This window comes from Phaethon aethereus (genome assembly GCF_964289735.1).
Source record: "Phaethon aethereus genome assembly, chromosome: 6".
NCBI lineage: Eukaryota > Metazoa > Chordata > Aves > Phaethontiformes > Phaethontidae > Phaethon > Phaethon aethereus.
Genome location: NC_138580.1, coordinates 10977058 through 10997655, shown reverse-complemented (window position 1 = coordinate 10997655; position 20598 = coordinate 10977058). Strand labels below are relative to the sequence as shown.

Genomic DNA, 20598 nt, shown 5'->3' with positions numbered 1-20598 from the left:
GTTTACATATCAGTATATATGTAATGCACCTGGCACACTGCACTACAACCTGACGTATCACAATTCATGGCCAAAATGCCAACTTGTTCTTCTACTCCTTACCAGACACAGAGCCTTCCTCCAAACCTCTGGCTTCTTTCATTAGCCCACGGAACAGAACCAGTAAACGATTTAGCCGAATCTGAATCACAATCTGAGAGAATGATTTTAAAGTTTAATATTAAGCTGAACACTCTAAGATTTACATCCATAGAAATATATGTACTTTATAGAAATATATGTACACTACAACTGTATTTATTCCACAGAGCTCACTCGGACATGTCTATTTCAGAACTTTTACTATAGTTTTCTATTCAGGAGGGAGAAAATGGGGAAGGAGACATGTAGAACGGATCTCAACTCTATAGTGACATTAAACAACAAAACCAGTTCAAACCTTCATGTAGTTTTACAGGTTAATTAGACTTATTTTGGCTAGGTCTTAATCCTTCAGCTGTGTCTATTGCCAACAATGGGTAAACAGTCAGTTGATCAGGGCTATATGAATACGTGTGGCTCTGTGAAAGAGGAGAATAGGTAGTAACCAGCACTGTGCAATTCACCATGTGTCACAGGGTAATAATGAAGAGTCCTAAGTTTTAATACTGGAAGGGGCCATTCAGCCACCTCCTTATTTGTACAATACAGGAAAGAGCATAGCATTTCAGGACCTCTGTATTGAGCCTAACATCATGAATAGATTGGGGATAAATATCCAAACTGGATACTAGGAGAGCAGGAAATTTCCATATTGCTTGCTGCATTTAGATTTACTGGGAAATGAGTAGTGGAGATGCAAGATAATATGTAAACCCAATGAGATAAGCTATTTTACAGATTTAGTCTTTAGCTTCCAGGTTGGAAAGGATCTTAGGAGGTCCTCGTCCAACCTCCTGCTCTAAGCAAGGCCAGCAATGAGATCAGACCAAGTTACTCAGAGTCCAGTCTGGTCTTGAAAACATCCAAGGATGTAGACTGTACAACCTCTCTGGGCAATGAGCTCCAATGATTGACTGTCTTCATGGTGAAAAAGGCTTTCCTTATATACAGTCTATACCTCTCTTACCTGAATTTATGACCATTGTTTCCCATGTTCCCACCACGCACCATTGCAAAGATCCTGGCTCCATCATGAATAACCTCCTCAGAGGTGTTGGAAGGTGCTGCCCTCTCCCCCCACTTTCCCTCTGCAGGCTGAGTAAGTGCCTCTTCACAGCGTCTCCTCACAGAGTGAGTGCTCCAGATCCCGACCATCTTGGTGGCTCTACAATGAGCTCTCTCCAGCTTACGGATATCTTCTTGTATTAGAGCCCCAAAACTGGGCACAGTATTCTATATGCATTTTGAAATCTTCTCTTTTTTGTTCAAAAGTATTTTTTAACAAAAATCTAAATTCATCTGCATTTGTTTAGTATTGATTGCAATACTAAGCACCAGCAGAAGCACCAGCTGAATACAAAACTTAATCCAGATCCTTATTTTCTGGTGAAGTAGGGATATATTTATTGAACTACCAAATCCCTGGCTAGCTGTGAAGACTCCTTACATGCTAGTTTGCATATTCTTTTGTGATATTTCCAAGGCATCCTGCCATCACACTCCATTCTGGTTGTTCACGTTACCTTGTACACTGCTTGTCGGAATTTCCTCCACATCCTGTTTCTGTTGTCCCAAGGGTCATTACGGAGCAAATCAAATGTGGGATGGGCACTTGGATGCTGCACAGTATTTTTTAAAAAAAGAAAAAGAAAAGAAAAAGGACACCCCTTTTACAACTAGACAAGGGAGGAATTTTCTCCAGCCCAAGTCATTCCTTGGCCTGAATCCATATGTTATTTCCAAACACTGACATTAAGTCAAGTGAAAACATTTGCAGTATTGGCATTTTGCCAGAAGCCTTCGCTGCAGAGCTTAATGGGAGGTAATCACCGAATGTTTGCAAATGCAGTATGGGGAATGCAGAGATAATGTAGCATGGTCTGCATCCACACATAAATGACAACCACATACTACAACTTAAGTGCAATACGTGGGCAGTCAGACAGTGGAGAGAATGGACTAGGTCCCTACTGAGTACACACTTCATCTTGCACAGACATGAAGTTGTAATAGCTGTCAGGGCTCAAACCAGGGACCCAGCAAAACCAGTATTCTGGTCTCCAATAATGGCTGATAGCACATACCCACGGAAGGGTGAAAGATGAGGGTAAACTTAGAGCGACAATTCCCCAGAATAACCTCTCCACATCTAGTGATCTCTGGCTCTTCAGACAGAGGTGATGGCTCTATATTTAATGGCGTAAATTATCAGAATACTCTTTGAACACAAGTATATCTCTTTCTTAATGCATTAATCTCCTCTCCAGTTTTGAATTGATGTGACAGAAGAATGTGTCACCAGAAGAGACTCCAGCAGCCCCAGAGTACAGTACCTCTCAACAGGAGGGCAGCTGCTCAACCAACGTTTAGATTACAAAGGTCCTCAGAACACCAACTCCACACAACCCCATGCCATACCTCACCAAACAATTTTCAGCACTTTGTAACAGGCCTAAAAGTATAGTAAAGGACCAGCTCCCACAGCTATTATGTTCCTGAAGAAGGCAGCAGCAAGGATCCTTTGTCTTGCTAACATTTAAGGTTCCTTCAGTAGCAGGGTATCTATTAAACAAAGCTCCCAATAATCCTAGGAAATGGATCTTAGGAACTACCTCACACCACAGAGAAAGACAAAAAAACCTAAGTACCAGAAAAATTCTTGTCAATCTGACCTGCAGGTAAAGGTTGAAAATCTTGTGATAAGCTTAACCATATGTTTAGCATTGAGAAAGCTACTCCTGAGAGAACTTTCAGAAACAAGAATGTGAATCTCAGTTTAGGCCTGCAGATTTCCACTAGTCTCTCATATTAGATCATCAGAAGATGAGTTGTGCATGTAGCACAGTGCTTGTCCTACTGTACTAAAAATAACATAGGAAATAAGATACTGACAGAAATGGGAATATTAGGAGGAAAAGTATTCAGTGCCAAATATCTATGACTGTTTGTTAGCTTAGTAGGTGATAATAACATGTAAACAAACCTGGTCAACATGCCGGATAACACGTCTGAAAGAAACTTCTACTTCGTTCCTTTGAAACTCCTGTTCCAGGACAGGGTGTCCTCTTTGGATCTAATTTGTAACCAGGAAGAACAATCACATTAGTACAAAGCATCCAGTGAATTCTCTTCTCCCTTACAATTAGTGGAACTCACTTAAAATGTACCATTCTGGAGGTGCTTGAAAAAACACAGACTTCACTCCCTAGATTGTAACACTTGAGCAAGTCAAACAAAGTAAAATAATGTCTTCTTTGGTCTGAGTTTCAAACAGATCCCTGCCCCAATGAAACACAGTTCATTTTGCATAGCCAGAATGAGCCAGAGGGGTTACAGAACCAACACCGGATAAGTTGGCACCCAAACAGATCTTCCCAGATGACAGCACTACGGAATTCCCTGCAGCTTTGCCATGTTCTGTGAACATCTCTGTCAATGGTGCCAGCTCTTTAATCTGTTCATGTGTGAAACAGTTTGCTACTGATATTACTTCAATTCTTTGAGATCCTCTCAAAGAGTTCAGGCATGCTGGATGAATACCAGTGCATCTTTTCATTGTGCCTCTTCCATCCCAGTCCTACTTACCTATCATTCCATTTCCAGGATAAAATTATGTCTTAAACAAAGGCCTTGGGGTTATTTTGCAGAGTGAAACTCCCATGATTTTCATGGACTGAGGTTTTAGTAAGGACAATGAAAGACAGACAGTTAAAGGTCTCCAGCACAGCCACTCGCAGGCTCTATAACCTAGTGGCCACTTGAGCAAATGATGGAGGGTTAATAAATGCTCTGTGAGGCCTAATGGCACTCAAGGTGAACAAACTGACAGCATGAGCAAAAATATGCCTCTGTCAGAAAGTCATGGGGGCAACTGTGAAACCAGCTAGAGATCTCCACAGCCCCTATGGCCAACAGTTAAATAAAAAAAGGTTTCTAAACATTTCTAAAGCTAACATACATCTAATTCAGTGATACAACAATCTCGTATTTTAGATCCTCTTTTTACTCACTTCCTTCTTTGTTAGTATTAAATATAATGTTTGAATTTATTCACAGTGCCTAATTCAGTGTATAAATTAAGCCTTTACCCTATTTATAAATAATTTCACTCCCATAAACAGCTCCTTGGAAGTCAGTGGGATGTCAGAAACTACTTGAATATCCAGGAGGCAGGATAAAAGGGAAAAGCCTGTCCCTGAGGACTGTGCCACATGGGAAAAATATTTCCTGCCACCAACTACTGCTGCTGTCACCTCCGTGGAAGATGATCCGCAGTCTGGGGTGACTGCAAGAAACCGAAGAGAGGGAGGGTGAAGGTATAGAAGGAGAACTTGATTATTATCTCCCCACGGCTCTGCGTGAGAGTACTGACGGGGTTTAGCTCTTTGACTGTGAGCCATTCAGGACATCAGCTCTTCAGAGAAGTACAATATAAACAGAAGGTTTGATGCATCTATGGTGCTGACAGGATTACACTGCAATGTTGCACTGTGATGTGGTTGGGTTGCTGAGTGCAAATCTACGAGGTTGGGGAAATATCTAGTTATATTTCCACAAATAACTTACCCTTCTCTCTGTCTACCTGCACGATAAAACCACTTCAGAAACAGTGATACACAGGCATAATAAAGTTGTAACTGTAGAAAGAAGTAGAGCTGGTACAGGTTTGCATTCACGTATAAACAAAAAGTGAAGATGTAGAGAGCTTGGTACAAGTCACTAGTGCACTGCATAATCTGAAAGTATAAGTTTGATTTTAAATCTATAGAAAAAACTGCAAAGACTAACCTTGTATTGCTCTTCTTCCCTCTGTCGGTTTTCAATAATCTCTTTTTTAAATTCCACAGAGATTGGATCTTTGCCTTTATGAACTTGCCTGCATTTACAGTGGAGGCAAGAAAAATGCTTTACTTAATGCACAGTTTGCTTTATTTACAGACTGATTCTTCTCTTCCTAAGGTTTCTACAGGTCCATAACATTCACCATAAGAGCAGATTTATGGATTGTAAATGAAACGACGGTGTGCTTACACACACAAATGTGTTTTGCTTTATGCCATTTGATGTACATGTGCAGTTCTGTTCACTCCATTACACATTTTAGTCTTGATTTATTGACAACCATGCCAAAAGCTTCCTTTGCCTTAAGGGCACAAGATGAGATGCATGAGAACAAGGTTTTCAGCAGGTTTCTTTCTGAATGCAACTATAACACAATCAAAGACCTTATTGGGTACTACTGTGGATTACTACTGAGACTGCTCTTGCGCAGAAGAGGGAAAAAATGAAAGTAAAACAACAGTAACCTAGCTGTAAAACAAATCTATCAGGATGTGAAATGGCAGCATTATACACTAGCGGATATTGCATACATCATTCAGAGAGGCCTTAGTTAAGCAAACCCTAGTGTTGTTAATGTGGTTAACTGACACTTACCACTTCAGATGATTTCCTTCCTCTTCCTGAATATTTTTGACTTTTAGTTGAAATATGGCCTCCTTCATCTGTCTTGTTTTTATCCCTTCATTGCCTTGGCAAAGGGCTGCAGGAATATCAGAAAGCCATGTCACACCCCAAACTAGATTGAATTTTTAATTGGGAAATCCACCCATTATGGTAAAATTAATATATAAAGCTAAGGTGAGATTTCTTACAGAAACTACAATCACAGTACCTCAGCAATTCTGAAGCTGAGTTCCTCATCTGAAACCTACAAATAATGCTAAGACCAAGTTTATGCTGCTTAATTACATTACCTTCTTTCAAGTCCTTAATCTTCAACTTGCCTGGTTCCTGATTCAAAACAGTAGCTACAGCATGTGGATTCGACAAGTCTGTGGGGAATCTCAGGTTCTGGTATTCTATTTCCTGCAAGATATAAATTAATAGGAAGAAATAGAAACAAGAAAGATTTTCAGCCCAGAAAAGTACTTGTGATTATTATGTCTTCACACCTTTGCTTTTTGAATAGGCCTCGATTGTGATTGGCTGAATGGGCCTCTTCTCCACACCATGGATTTTCCTGCAGACACAGCTTTTTTCTCTGGACGACTTCGTTGTTTGTCAAAATGTTCTATTCTAGGTGTCAGAAGGACAGATATTGCTCTTATAGGTACTCTGTAAATGGCATGTAAGTCTAGGACATGCATTTACATCCCCTTTAGATCTACAGGGAGAGTGGAAATTTCTCTCCCAAATTACAACTGGACCAAAACTTTCTAATCTTCAGAGTTCACAAAAAACTTAAGTATAGCCCAAAATACGTTACTACTCAAAAAACCCTGTACCTTGCAAGGTCTCAGCAAGAAGAATAACATAGAGCAGGCATAATAGAAGCTGAGCATGCTCAACACTTCTTCAAGGATATGTAACTTCTTGTTATTTTTATTTTGGTACAGTTTCATTTCATACAGATTAAGGGCATTCTGAGAAAATGAAGTAAGACAGCAGGTACATGTACTAACACTCTAATTACATTAGTGCATTTTAAGTCTCCATAGATACAAATGGTTAAAATCATTACAGCAAAATGGCATGAAATCCTATTACATAGGTATTTTTTAGCACTGGGCAAAAATACTCAAAGATCAGTCAGCCGTACATACATTAGACCCAGATGCGGTGTTGATGTTCCCGTGAATACACATACATAGGGTTTTGAGTGAAACTGTGAAATCTGTAACTGTATTGTCATTTGTGCTGTTCCGTACTCAAGTGGGGAATATTTCACAGTTACTTCCACTTTCCCATTGCCTGGAATGATTCCTGTGATTAGAGGAGAAAACCAGTAAGAATCCATCTAACGTGAACCCACTTAAGTATGCTGAAATTGATTCTGGACTACATTTTTTTAAAACAATATTAATGTTTGAATGGATGGCAGTAGGCCTGGAAAATATTGCAGCTCTCAAAGTGTCTTTAAAGAACTATCATTTGCCAGATAATGGGAGGTATTTTGCAATAGCAAAGAGAGTTGACAGTAAGAGCATAACATTTTCTACTGTTGTGAAAATTATTGACTGTTTACATGCAGAAGTTCTTCAATTGCACCTGCCACTCTTAAGTCTCTGGCACTTCCTGCTTTCATGAGCAAAGCATTATAAACATATTCCTCTGTGTTCTTCCAAGTTTGGGGAATCAACTGGATTTGATGCATTACCTGTCTCTACTTGGTCTTATTTCCTTATTACCTATTTCATTATTTATCTTAACCACTTTAGCCACCCTTCATATATCCCTAAACAGGCTCTGATGCTCCTCAGCATTTCTGCAACAGGAATTTATTCAGCTTATGAGAAATATTAATTTCTCATCTCTTTACAGAGACCATTGCCTCATTTTCTGCCCCCTGTAGTTTTAAACACCAGTTAGTTTCACTGGGGGGTTTTGTGTGTGTGTGTAATTTGTTAGAATATTTCATCATTACTTATCTCAGAGCACAATGGCTTGAGTAGGAGATGAAACTTTTTAGTGCTTCTTAGATGGCCTTCAGCACCTCAGAGTTTCTAGCTACCAAAATTTCTGACTTAACTTTTACTAAGTTGATGTTTTTTCTGGGATATTTTTGTTCCACTCTCTCCCAAGAACTAAGCCAACTTAGAAAGCATGAACTAGTAGCAGCCACTTTGTCTATGACTGTGCAAAAAACCAAAGACTTTCTGATTAATTTTACACCTCCTCCTTAGTTTTACTCAATTGTAATATTGTTCCTTTCCTCCCTTGATATATTAAAACTTCTTTAAGCACAAAGTAAGAAAGAATATTATTCTGAAAGAATGACCCGAACTAAGGCAGCAGCATAGTTTATCTTTGTGAACCACACATCTGATGGAATCCAACTACTACCTCTGAAGAATGAAAATCTGTCTGACAAGACAGGGCAAATTCAGATCTTTGTACATACAGCAACAACAGCAACTTTTATAACAGTGCATAAGTAATCAAAGTTTAAGTTCCAGTGTCCCAAATAGCACTAAGAGCCAGATTTATGCAGGGTTTTATTTATTTAAATCTTTATGTATTTTCATGGAATTGACCAGACTGCCTAAGTGAATTATACAGCCAGGTCTCATTCACTTACACATTTTTGTCAGAGCACACAGTTCTCAGAACTTATATGCTTCTGCCGGCACCTGGCAAATGTAACAATGATAGCATCTGACCTGTAAAGTTATGTCTGCCTGAAGACAGAGCCCTATCCAGTATTAGGCATGAAAATAGCTGAGCATACTGTCGCCAAAAGTCCCTGCCTCTTGTATAGCCTATATGCAGAGGTCTAGACTGAATCTAATATCCACTGCCATCCCATGAAACAACTGCAGCGCTGTGCTTTGTGCCCATCATTACAATGGCTCCTGAAGCAACAGACACAATTCTACACAATTCTTCCAGATTGCTAGGGAAAAACAGGTATGGGGATATGTTTGATAGAGGAGAGGTCACCTTTTATTTCCTCTGTGCCCGCAACCAAGTAACATGATGCATACCTATTCCACAAAGAAAGGTATCTGTTCCTTTAATGGGGCAGGAGCCAGACAGTCCTTGGGGAAAGGTGTGATAAAGAGGTGAATGCTGGGCTTCCTGCCTCTCTCCTTTCCAAGGGCCATACCGGCAAAGACAGCAGACAGAGGCCAGATGGACTGTTTGAGACGTCCCATATTTAGCCAGAAGTCTGTAGCTGGGTGCTGAGAAAAGAATTCTACCAGCCACAGAGGGCTATTTGCCATGAAGCTGCGTATGACTAATATTTATCAGCCTGCATTTACCTGGAAACACTCTGAGGCAAAGGCTTTTTCTGTACAGCACTGAATACACTGTCACAAGTAACTACACTTAATAAATACAAATTTAACATTTAGAATTTTAAATAAGTTCAATCTACCAAATGTTGGCTGGACAGTGAAGGCTCTGTGAGGCTGAATAAAATCAATGTGGAATTCAAAATCTATTGGACAGCTGCACTGCAATGGGATAACGTACTCCTTACTGAAAAGAGAGAAAGGAAGAAAGAAATTAATGAAACTACAGTTGATCATCAATTACAGGCTGGAAAATCACATTATACACAACATGCACTGGTTTAGCTGTGTTCAGAGGTATGGGTTACTTATTAATGTGAAAATAGTCACTCCTCGTTGTTCCAAAATAGCAAAATATTTTTTATCTTTCACTCTGTAAGGAAATGAGAAATAAATCTTGATTTGAATGCTGGATATTTTACATCTTGACTTACTATCCTACCCATACAGAATCTGATTACAGAAAAATTTATAAAATTTACATTTTAGAAGTTATTTATGTGTACCCTCACAATCTTACAAACTGCAATATCTAGCAAGTACAAACAATCCAAATTGGAGCAACAATAAGTACAGAACCAGAAATCAGCCTCCTCCCATGGCCCTCCTTGTGGAATATGACGAGAAAAGACTGTGCCGTCAAAAATGTTGAAAACTCCAGCACATCAGAATAGCTGGACTTCAACCACAGTAGAAATAATGATGTTGTGGCCTGATTTTCATAAAAGCCTTTTATGTCTTACGCTGGTTATGTGAGGGGTATTAGCACACATCTTTTCAACCTGCCTTGCTTTTGTATGTATCTATTTTCATGCACCAAACTGAAATATAAAAGCACTGGTGTAACACCATCCATCATTCTACAAATCAAGACCAATTTACCCAGGCTTACGTCTGTTTTTTGTAAACTGACTGAAATCCTAGCCTGCTGATTAGCAAAGAATGCATGTTATACACAGTGTTCCTTTGGAAAGCACATTTTGAAATGCCTAAGGAAATAAACAATAATAGCAAAGTCCTTTTTTCTTTGCCTTAATATGACCTGTTCATGAAGAAGATGTAACAACAGATTGGGGAAGCAATAGATATAGTGCAGCTTCTACAGTAACCAAAGTGCCGTAGAAACAAGACAATTATGCCACCTTGTTGCCTTGCCTTCTGGACCTAAGTTTTTAAGAAAATTTTTAATAGCCTAATGATGAAAATTACTGGTAAAAATTAAGGTTTGAAACCATTAGTTTTCTCTTCAAGAACTCTTCCAAATTCCTTCAGGGGTGTCTCTGAGCAACATTGTTGTGTTGCAAAATTTTCCCATTATTTAAAATTGTATTTTGTACTCTGCCTAATCTCTTCTTGGTGTTCTGAGAGTATGAATATTCTGTAAACTTCAGCACTTGTTTTAAAAATAGAGCAAATAGAATGATATATCATGCCTAGAATGTCAGGAGTTATGTTCAGTCCTGTGACAAAGCTGTAATGTCTCTTCTGACAGATTCACTAAATTTTAACAAATTAAGGGGGATTAGAAAAACAAATAAACAAAAAGACACAAATGTTCATTCTACAATGCTGGGCTCATTTTTGCTGCAGAATTTTGCAGTAAAACCTTGTACGTGCCTTGCCTATTCATATTTCTGTGCTTCAGTAAAATTCATGAGTTAGTTACTTCCAACTCACAGGCTAAGACACAAGCTAGCTGCTAAGACCTTCAGTTCCTAGAATTCACTCAAATCTTTACACTAACACAAATCACCAAAGTTACGACTAATATCGTCAATATACTACAGAACTAGACCCTAATCAACAGAATCTCTCTTCTCCTTTTTCCATTCCTAGTTCCTATTAACAATTATTACCGATCACTTCATGAGAACAGTCAGTGTTACATCTATGCTGCAGGCAGACTAAGATGAAGTCTATGCCATTTAGAGCTCCACATCAGAAGATCACTTTAAATATTTTTAAATAGAAGAAGCAAATCTAATGACTGATCAGCCTCTGGACTAGGGTAAGCTATTTGTTGTTACAACTACCATTAGCAGCTCATCCTTCATTTCCAGAAACCTTCATTTCAAAAGGAAGATCCATTCACTTAGGACTTATTAATGCTAAAAAGACATAGCACTTGGGAGTGTACAGATTATGAACAGCAGCCTTATTGCTTCACCATAGGATGAATGAAGTGAGTCAGCACCAATTTAGACTACCTGAAACCCCAGTTCCATCTATTCATCTTGTTTAGTTTGTGCAGCATTTACTTTCCTGACAATGTGCTCCCAAAACAGTTCAAATATGGAATTATTTTGCAGTCCAGATGGTAGCTGACTTCCTTAAAGCTTCCAAGATGTTAAGTTGTACAAATAGAGGAAAATGAGATTTTTCAGATTTTGTGCATGTGTCACAAAATGTGGACAAACGTCATGTCCTGAACTCACCTCTTACCAACTGGTACATCAGATAGATTTATAAATGATGGAAATTCTACAACATTCACAGCAGGGTAAGCATGCACAGGAACTATTAATGTATCTTCTCCCTGAAAAAAAAAAAGGGTTTAAATATTTCTTACAATGAATAAATGTTACGGAAAGAAAAAGCTTCTGTAGTAGTTGGCCAGTAAGTGGGCATAAAACATTCCAAGAACATTACTCTGTTGCTCCTCAGGATATTGATAGTCTACCTGCTTTCAGTATCCATCTGTATTTCCATACTTTTCAGCAGCTACCCAGAGAACCTCTGAACCTGCTCAGCTAACACATTACACCAGTATGGCACAAAGACTGACCTACTGGCAAAGAATAACAGCATAAGGAAGATATTCTACCCACAGCTCTGGGATGTTTATACACAGAAAAATTGTAAATGTTTAAAATTAAATACTCCAATCCAGACATACTGGGAATAAACCCATGTGGTTCTAGGAGATTAACTATAACTTTATGATTATCATCATATCCTAATAATTGCTTCATTCCATTAAAACTGTAAGTATGTTTTATAATAAATCCTCACCTGACAGTGAATTCGGATGCAGTCATAGTAATACCGCCACTCATCAGGACAAAAATCAACAGTAACCACATATGACAAGCCAGGGACAAGCCGGTGCTAGAAAATGACCCAAAATAAGGTAGAAGGCTTGTAAAAGCCGCTTATATGACACAAAAGCAGTGCTGCATGCAAAAAGCAATGTAAAGGCTTTCTGACACTTACTGTTTTGTTGTATTTGATCTGAAAATACTTTGTCTGGGGTGGTATTATGTGAAGGTTTATTACATCGCCAGAAATATTTATCAGCTTCTGTAGAACAAAAGAAAACCAAAACCACAAAACACTTTACAATACAAGAGGTCAACTGAGAATGCCAACTGTACATTTTGTACAGCAAAGAAGCTGTATTAAACAAGCAGTAATAACGTTTACTTTAGTAGAAATAATTCTGAATATGCTCTGAATTTAAAAGAACATTAGGTAAACCTTGCATCCTGCACTTTTATTCTTTGGAACCAAGTCACAAATCCTTACTGAAGAATACCAGTGAGTCTTGCTAACAAAGACGCTACTGTTGAATCAAATTCTGGTCCTGTCTTGCTTATGTGCAAAAGGAACATAAAATTAAAAAACTTACTCTCTTCGCTTTTACAGAGGTCTGAAACAACAGAAATGATGTAATATTCCATAGTTTTGTTTTGCATCACAAAGCAACAAACTTTTGGATGGTGACAGCTCAGCCTGTAAAGCATCTTGCATCTGGTTTACTTTCCTTATATCTGGAGGACCTAGTCCACCATAATCACCCAACCTCCACCTCAAAACACTTACCACATGCATAAAGAAGGCAGACAAAGGGAAAACAGAGAGAAGAAAAGGAAATACCCAAGGTGTTCACAGGAAAGCTAATCAAACCTATGCCCTAAGTTTCTTTCCTTAGATTAAATTGCTCTTGGCAGAAGGACAGAGGTGCTTTCAAAATTTTCCTACCAGTGAATGTGTTTGCAGACACAGTGATGGTTCAAGTACATTTTGAAAACAGTCTCTTATAGAGTTAAAGCACGAATCCTTCATTCATGACTTGCAAGTCACATATTACTAACACTGCTCGCAGACATGGGAAACAGAAAGGTAAAACAGAGACTGTAAAGAACAGTGATGCACACAGCATGGTGCCCATCTGTTTTGTTACCGGAGGGCCACTGATTTTAAGTGCTGCTTTTCAGAGCACTCCACAGAGCAAAAGGCCTCATGACCACAAGCAGTCTGCTCAGTTTCTGTTATCCTTTTACGAGCCCCAAGAAGATCCCTGCTCTGACACTTACCAGCGTCTGTTGGTGGTGTTTTCCAACTTCATACCCTCCATAGTGTAGAACAGCAGGCTCAGCTTGTATAACCTTGCTCCGATGAAGTTCTGAATAAATCTCTACAGAGATAGATAATAAAACAGGGAGACAAGAAGACCTGGTGAAACACACGTGTTGATTGTTAGTTACATTGATTTAGTATATTTATATTGCACCCAATGTATTATAGAGAAAAAAATGAAACAGAGATTATTTCTCCTGTTAAGAAGGCACAACTTTTTAAATGGAAAGTTAAGGCAGCATCTAATATCACCGCAGAGCTATGATCCTGTTACCAGTTTATCTCTTGGCATCATGGCTTCAACAAGCCACCTCAAAACTTTAGGGCCAGCTAGGATCATTACAGCCAGTATTTCTTTCCTGACTACCTCTCCTATGATTTGGGCTCAAGACACAATTTAAACAACAAGATGGGAGTTTTGCCTGTGAGCTGCAGAAAAAAATAATAGTGAAGTGCCTCCTAGGATTGCTCCAAGGTTGGGGAACAGTCAGAGAGTAGAAGCTTACTTGATTCCAGCAGGTGATTGGGGACAGCATGTCTTTTTTCAGGTTCCTCCACTAGGCTGTCCAGAAGGACACTGGATGTTTTCTTGAAGGATTTCTTAGTAATTGTGATTTCTGTGGAGGCCGATTGAACCACGTCCCTGTTAGGACAGAAATGGAGTTGGAATGGTACTAAAATTCCTCAGCACCTGGGGGCAAATCAAATATAACATAATGATCAAAGTGTCTTCCCTTGCACTGGTAACATCTGTTGCCTAAAACTGCCTAAAAATGTTTAGGAGAGGGAGTTACCTTTTTTTCCTGCTGATGAAGATTACTCTGTGTGTGCTAAGTACAAGGATAGTGATTCCAGGAAACCTTGCTCCGAGCACAAGCCCTAGCACTTCAAGCATGTTCATCTGTTCTAGGGCTTATTTGGGACACTTGGCTTTCAGGACTGTGTAAAATATCCCTCTCTTCCTTCATGTCCCTCAGCACAGACAAGGAGAGAAGGTTCTTCTGGTAATTCCACTATCAAACTGATTTCTGCAGAGATGTTCTTCCAATCTCTCCTGAGTGTTTGGGTGGTTAACTTGCCAATTCATTTTTCACTTTTAAATATTAACATAAGGGATAAGAAAATTGACATTTCAATCTTTTGTTTGGATAGCACCATCTGGGTTATTTCTTTAGTGAAGATAACTGTAAACCCAGAAGGCCATGGGTATTATAGATCCTGTGTTAAGTAATCACAGTTATCAGAACATAAGCTTCTCTAATGACAAGTGCAAATATTACACAATAAGGACACCAGAAGCCATCCAGAAGAAATTATCTTCATAAATATAGCCCTTGGCTCTCCTACAAACCAGAAAACTGCAGGGAGAAAAAGAAGATACTTTTGGAAAAAGTATGGAGTTCAAAAGCCATGCTAGATTTTTCAACCCTCAAGAAGGGGATTGAAAACCCTTCATTTTGTATTTTTTCTTCATGAACGGGAAGGTGGGTGTGCAGCTCAGGATGGTGCCTCATGCACACTTGAACACACCCAGTGCTAGACAATATGGATTCCTCTTGCCAGGCTCCCTGTCACAAGGCACCTTCCTGCTCCTGCAGCAGTGGCATAAAGGCGATTAGCTGTTTGGACAACAGAATTCGGTTGTATGATCCACACTACGGGGCGGTATTGTGTTTGTTTTGTTGTTTTAACACTCATACTGGCTTGAATGACCTTAAAGGGCCCCAACCTCAAATTAACACTGATCAATAAAAGTTTGAGGGAAGAAGGGCAGAGGGGAATCAAAGCAATGCCCAACGTTCCTAGAGCAGCACTTTTAAGGACTGAAGAGGTCCACCTCCCCCATTACATTTTATGGTCTCATCTCCGGTATTTGTTTGGTTTTCTAGTCTGCTTTAGATCTTTCAGCAGAAGTTGAGAGGTGCTTTAAGCTTATAAAGTGCTGTTTTGATTTATGGCCTTGTGCAGTATTAAATAATAAATAAGAAGCTTAAAATAATGTGCTACTAGCACACTGGCCTCAATAATATTTTCCACGCCATGGCTCCAAGTACAAATTTTCCACTTGTAACAGAAAATCTGTAAGAAGAACTGTATTACTGTGCACAATGGTAAATTTCTTCTGAGGTAGTGAGACCAACCAAACTCAAACAAAAACACGCTAAAAAAATTCTAAACAGAAGACTTACTTACATTCTTTCCACTTGTGTTTTTCCACTTTAATTCAGGCAACGGCCATCCTCCTTCTCTTGGTCAGCATTCATATTCAGGAATATAAATTTTGAAAAGCTGTAGACAGATTTATATTAGCAAAGGATTCCTGGTGTAATCTTACCAGTAATTTAAAGTGATGCTACCATCACCACTCACCACTGCAGTATTCCTCCAAGGACTAGTACAGGACGAATGTTTACGTGCCATGGTCCTGGAACCTCTGACTGACAGACTGATGTTCTTAAGCTTTCCAAGACACCTGTTAAGTCTATCCTTAACATCATTTTTTTTATGCAAAGCCACCAACAGGAGAACTCTGGGGCTGTGAAATCCTGTTACCCTTGGAGGCAATGGCAAAACTCACCCCAAATTCCCTCAGGCTCGGGTATCACCCTTCTTCTGTCAGCACTTGGGCTTTCTAATCCCTCTGTGTCTCACAGAGCTCCTCGCACACCTCAGCACCAGAAAGGGATGCTGTTTAATGCTATTACATACTGCGTGAGATTTGCAAAAGCATCGACGTGCTTTTAAGGTCCACTCGACACAATTAGGCTAGCAGAGTTTCTTAGCGGGCAGAAGAGCTTGACAACACGTACCCCTCCCGGTGTCGCATCCTCCTCAACCTCCAGCCTGGTCGGAGAGGAGCCGGACGTCCCACCCCAACCCCTTTCGGGCCCCTGCGAGCGACGCGACGCAGGCCGAGACAACCCCCCCACTCCGCCTCACGCGTGTTCCCGGCCCGGAAGGAGCCCATACTAACCCCACTCCGCCCCACGCGTGTTCCCGGCCCGGAGGGAGTGCCTGCTAACCCCGCTCCTCCCCTCATAGCAGCTCCCACCGCCCAGGCAACGCGGCAGCCGAACTCCCCCACCGCGGCGCGGCGCAGCCCGGCCCTCACCTCAGCGGCGCGGCAGGCCGCGCCGGTTGCTAGGCAACGGAGCAGCCCAACTGGGCCGCACCACTCGCGGCTGCGGGGGGAGTTGGTGCTGCGGCCACCCGGCGCGCTCGGGCGCGCCGATTCGGGGCATGGGGGGAGAGCCCGTCCGGGAGGGTGCGGAGCAAGCGCTGGAGTTCGGCTGGCTCTGGCGGCAAAAGTACAAAAAAGAAACAAAACACACACCCCCCCCAGCCCCCCTCAGTCAGCGTCGTTTTCAGGATCCACAGTGTGGCCGCAGAGGCGCTTTTTTCATGAAAAACAGTTGTCTGTTAACGTATACATTGTTCTTCCTTTGTAAGGCTCAAATAAAGGTTCTTCTCTGAGGTCAGAAACACGAAGCTGGCTGGGATTGTGCGGTGTCTGTCCGGGCCGGCTTAAAACAGACCATCGCTTTTCCCCACTACTTACATATTCTCAGTTTCCTTGAAACATGATCCTGAAAATATTTTTCAGTGTATTGCTCTTATCATACATTATTTTACTTTCACCTGCATGGGTACAGGGGAAAAGGGAAAGCACAATTTTCTTTTTCTTTTCATCCTTCAGACAGGTGATCTGGACAGATTGACAAGACCCAGAAATGCAGAATTACGCACAGCAGTGTTGCTGGCTGGGGTAGATACAACCTCTTTTGCTGCAGACACCCTGGCATCCTTTGTAAGTGTTGACCCAAACCTGTAAGCCCTCCCCAGACTCCCGACGGAGTCGGTGGAGGAGCCATAGAGGAGGATTAACACCAAAGTCACCTGCACTGATATCCTGCGTTAGGTAGCATCAAAAATACATTTGAGAGTATTGGCTGCCCCAGCTCCTTCTCCCATGGGTGTATTACGTTTGTCTTGGGCATGAATGTGCATTTGGGACAATCCATGTTCATAGCCCTGATGGTTTTTTTTGTGATGTCTCAAGGACACTCAATATAGCAAGCCAGAAATATTTCCAGAACTTTTTTTCTTACATAGTCTAAGAATAAAATTCTCCTCTTTCAGCATTTCTAACACAGAGGTAAAATGTGACCGGAAGCAGTGAGGTGTTCAGTTTGGATAAAAAAGAAGAGAAACTTCAGATCATAAAATCCGGCTCCCAGAATGTAGTTCCCATACTTAGTGAAATGTAATTGCTGTTAATGAGGAAAGAATGATGCCCGCACCCTTGATGAGGCTGAGGAGAGATGCCCAGTGAGGATAGCTTTCAAGCTGGGTTTGGGAGAATGTTCAGGATCAGCTCGTCCACCAGTGAAGTGCAGAAGTGGAAGAGAACTCTAGCAGCTCACTATGGCACCATTTCACGGCACTTTTTCTGTCGGAGTTGGTCCTCACCTCACCTCTGTGTGTGCTCCGGCATGCTACGTCACTCGAAAGGCGCGTAACCCCCCAGAGGGGTACCTCAAACACCTCCTGCCTGCCAAACCTCCTGTCTCAGCCTTCGTCTCCTGGGTGCACGCACCTCTTCCTCCTCGTAGCCCCTTGTGTGCGGCTATCTGCCTTTGGTGGAGCTTTGACCATTTCAACCATCAGGGGAGAAAGCTTTTCCAAACTACCCATTCTCCTCAGCTGAGTAAACAGACCGAGGCAGACAGTTTATTCTCCACCTGACAAGCTGGGGAGATGGTTGAAATTCTTTTCTTTTGCAGAATGGATCTGCTGGAGAGCCCTCGCAGGGGGCTGGGCTGCCCAAATCAGGACAAGGGGAGATGTCTCTGCAAAATGCTACGTTTTTTGCATGGCACAGTTTGGCAAAAGAAAATAAGACTTGCCAGCTCGAAAGCTTAATCACAGTGTCCCATGCTGAGCTTGTTTAGGTCTATGGGTTTGCTGGGTTTTTGTTCCTGTTTCCAAGAAAAAGGCTGTAGGAACATAATATAGCAAATAGCATGTTTACATATTTCTCCTCCCACAGAAACACAATTCGCGTGTACATCTGTCTCTTTGGACAGTGATAGTTGAGTGTAAACCAGAATCCATCTCCACTTCTACATCAGAGGAGCTGAATATGATGCACCTCTGGAAAAGCACTCCGTAAGGTTTCCTGAGAGGTAGCAAATCAGTGGACAGGGTAGGTGAAAAGAGGGGATTATCAGCCAGCAAATCTGCAGATTTCCTTGGGATGACTAGTATAAATAAAGATTATGAACTAGGATTTAAATAGGTGATTCTCACATCAGTTTTATCTCTATATTCCAAACATCTCATAAAAAATGCGTGGCCTGATTGTCAAGCTGTAATAGAGGCATTGCAAACAATTTAATTATTTAGCAAAGGAGGGAGGAAGATGAATTATTAGACTGAAGTACTAATGGAAATTTTAAGTATTAACAAATAAATATTGAATACCAATGTTGGTTAGTGTGATAAGTAAACAATCCTACAATCAGAGTAATGCAAAGCAAAATAATTTCTTTACTACTAAAATTACAATTGAAATTCTTTCAGGATTGCATGAACAAATTCTGATGTTTAATTTCTGGTTTAGATTACAGACTTGAAAGAAATTGCAGCTGTGACTAATTTAAAATGGATATACTGAATAGGAATGAAGGTAGATGCACACAGCCAAGTGCAATGCTACATTGTTTAATTAAACAAGCCTCATCTCAGAATATGTGAATTCTTATTAATAGTTCTCTGTAGTCTGCTGCTACCCCTAGATTTCCCAGCCTACGGTGTCTGTCTCACTGCACAGAGATCTGCTGTGCTGCAAGTCAAGCAATGGTTTGCACAGGTGAGAATTTTCCAGGTTTTATTTTGCATCCAGCTTGTTTCAAATGCTCAGTTGGCACATGAATATAATGGGAGGGTCACAAAATATTAGGCTCTTCATTCACACCATTGGTGTTTAAATCCAACATCGTCTCTCCGAAACTCCTGGGCAACCATTGCCTATTTCAGCAAATGCCCCACGTTCAGAAGTACGTTCAGGAGCAAAGCTCCCTCGATTTCACAGATGTGAGCAAGAGTGGTGGCTTTCAGGGGCAACTGTTACACTGTGAACGGAATAATAAACTATCCCTTGGGCCAAAGGAAGAGAGAGAAGGACTTGGCACCCCACCAAGATGATACAGCATTGCCAATGTGGTTTCTTCAGGCTGCAGTAATTGTCTGGCTGCCCCTCAGATCCCCCTTTTAACAATTTGTTTAACCCTTTGACCAATTTCAACTGAACTCTGTGGGAAAGCAGAGCTCTTCAAGAAATGAAAGTTCCTATAAATTTAGTGTGGGCAGGGGCAAGGAAGACCGAAATGTTTGCCCTTCGCAGGGGACTTTAGTGGTAGATCTGGAGCACACCTGTGTTCTGGGCAGCCCCTCATCATGTTTGACCTATCTGGGGTGATGGGCGGTGGTAAATTGGAATAGGTGGTAAGAGATGTTTCGAGACACTTTGCCAAGCTGAGGACTGCAGTACTTTGAGAAAGAGCACTAGCGCACGGTGCAAACTTCGGCTCTTTTTTGAAGCCATGTTCATTATTCTGCTACCAGTGAACTTGGCAAGCAAGGGTTTGGAGCACCTTCCTTGGCAGCTGGGAGCCCACAGCCAGAGTAAGCACACAGCCCCTTTACAACAGTTTTGCCACAGAAACAAAACCTGGAAAAACAAAAAGGAAGGGTACTGCTGAGGACCTGCCTCTGGGGGAGCCCAGGCTGCAATCTACATCCCAGCAACGAGGTGTCGCAGGGATCCAAACGCATTGACATCTTGCAAGCTCTAGCATCGGGACGAAATGCAGATTGGCTGTTTCTCTGGATGTTGGAGGAGAGGGTGAAGCTCGGGGAGCATTTAAAGTCCTCTTTGGAAGGGGTAGGAAGAGCAGATCCCCTGTTTGCCCTTTCTCTGGTGCCTACCCCAGACTCAAGGTCGTCTTCAGCTGCGGCAGCGGTGCTCGCCCGGGCTGGGCGGGAGGCGCAGGCAGCTGGCTCTCCTGCAGCAGGCTCTGCCAGCCTCCTGGTTTCTGGCTCTCGGGGACGTTGCGCTCACTGCAGGAGGCATGCGCAGAGCTGCCGAGAGCAGCAGCAGTGCAGGCAGCCTGAATCACATTCCTCAAACACTGCTTCTCAGCAGGGCACTTATTCCAGGGCTGTATCTCCCCTTGATTAATCACCTCTGCCATTGTGGGGCTGGCATCTTACACGGGAATCCTGCTTGGTCCCTTAT

General features: G+C 41.4%; 1 protein-coding gene across 1 annotated transcript in view; it reads right to left on the bottom strand.

Annotated features, from left to right (window-relative positions):
- The window catches only part of CFAP221 (cilia and flagella associated protein 221), a gene marked incomplete at both ends in the record, with an annotated part of 29041 nt that extends 8487 nt beyond the window's left edge, over positions 1-20554 (bottom strand). Inside the window, 15 exons of the mRNA XM_082001171.1 lie at positions 103-193; positions 1665-1760; positions 3125-3214; positions 4930-5017; positions 5578-5683; positions 5898-6009; positions 6096-6219; positions 6747-6906; positions 9023-9126; positions 11375-11475; positions 11952-12047; positions 12153-12239; positions 13256-13356; positions 13805-13941; positions 20289-20554. Of these exons, the coding sequence (XP_081857297.1) occupies positions 103-193; positions 1665-1760; positions 3125-3214; positions 4930-5017; positions 5578-5683; positions 5898-6009; positions 6096-6219; positions 6747-6906; positions 9023-9126; positions 11375-11475; positions 11952-12047; positions 12153-12239; positions 13256-13356; positions 13805-13941; positions 20289-20554 (1759 nt within the window). The remainder of the gene's footprint in view (positions 1-102; positions 194-1664; positions 1761-3124; positions 3215-4929; positions 5018-5577; positions 5684-5897; positions 6010-6095; positions 6220-6746; positions 6907-9022; positions 9127-11374; positions 11476-11951; positions 12048-12152; positions 12240-13255; positions 13357-13804; positions 13942-20288) is intronic.
- Between the last annotated feature and the right edge of the window lie 44 nt (positions 20555-20598).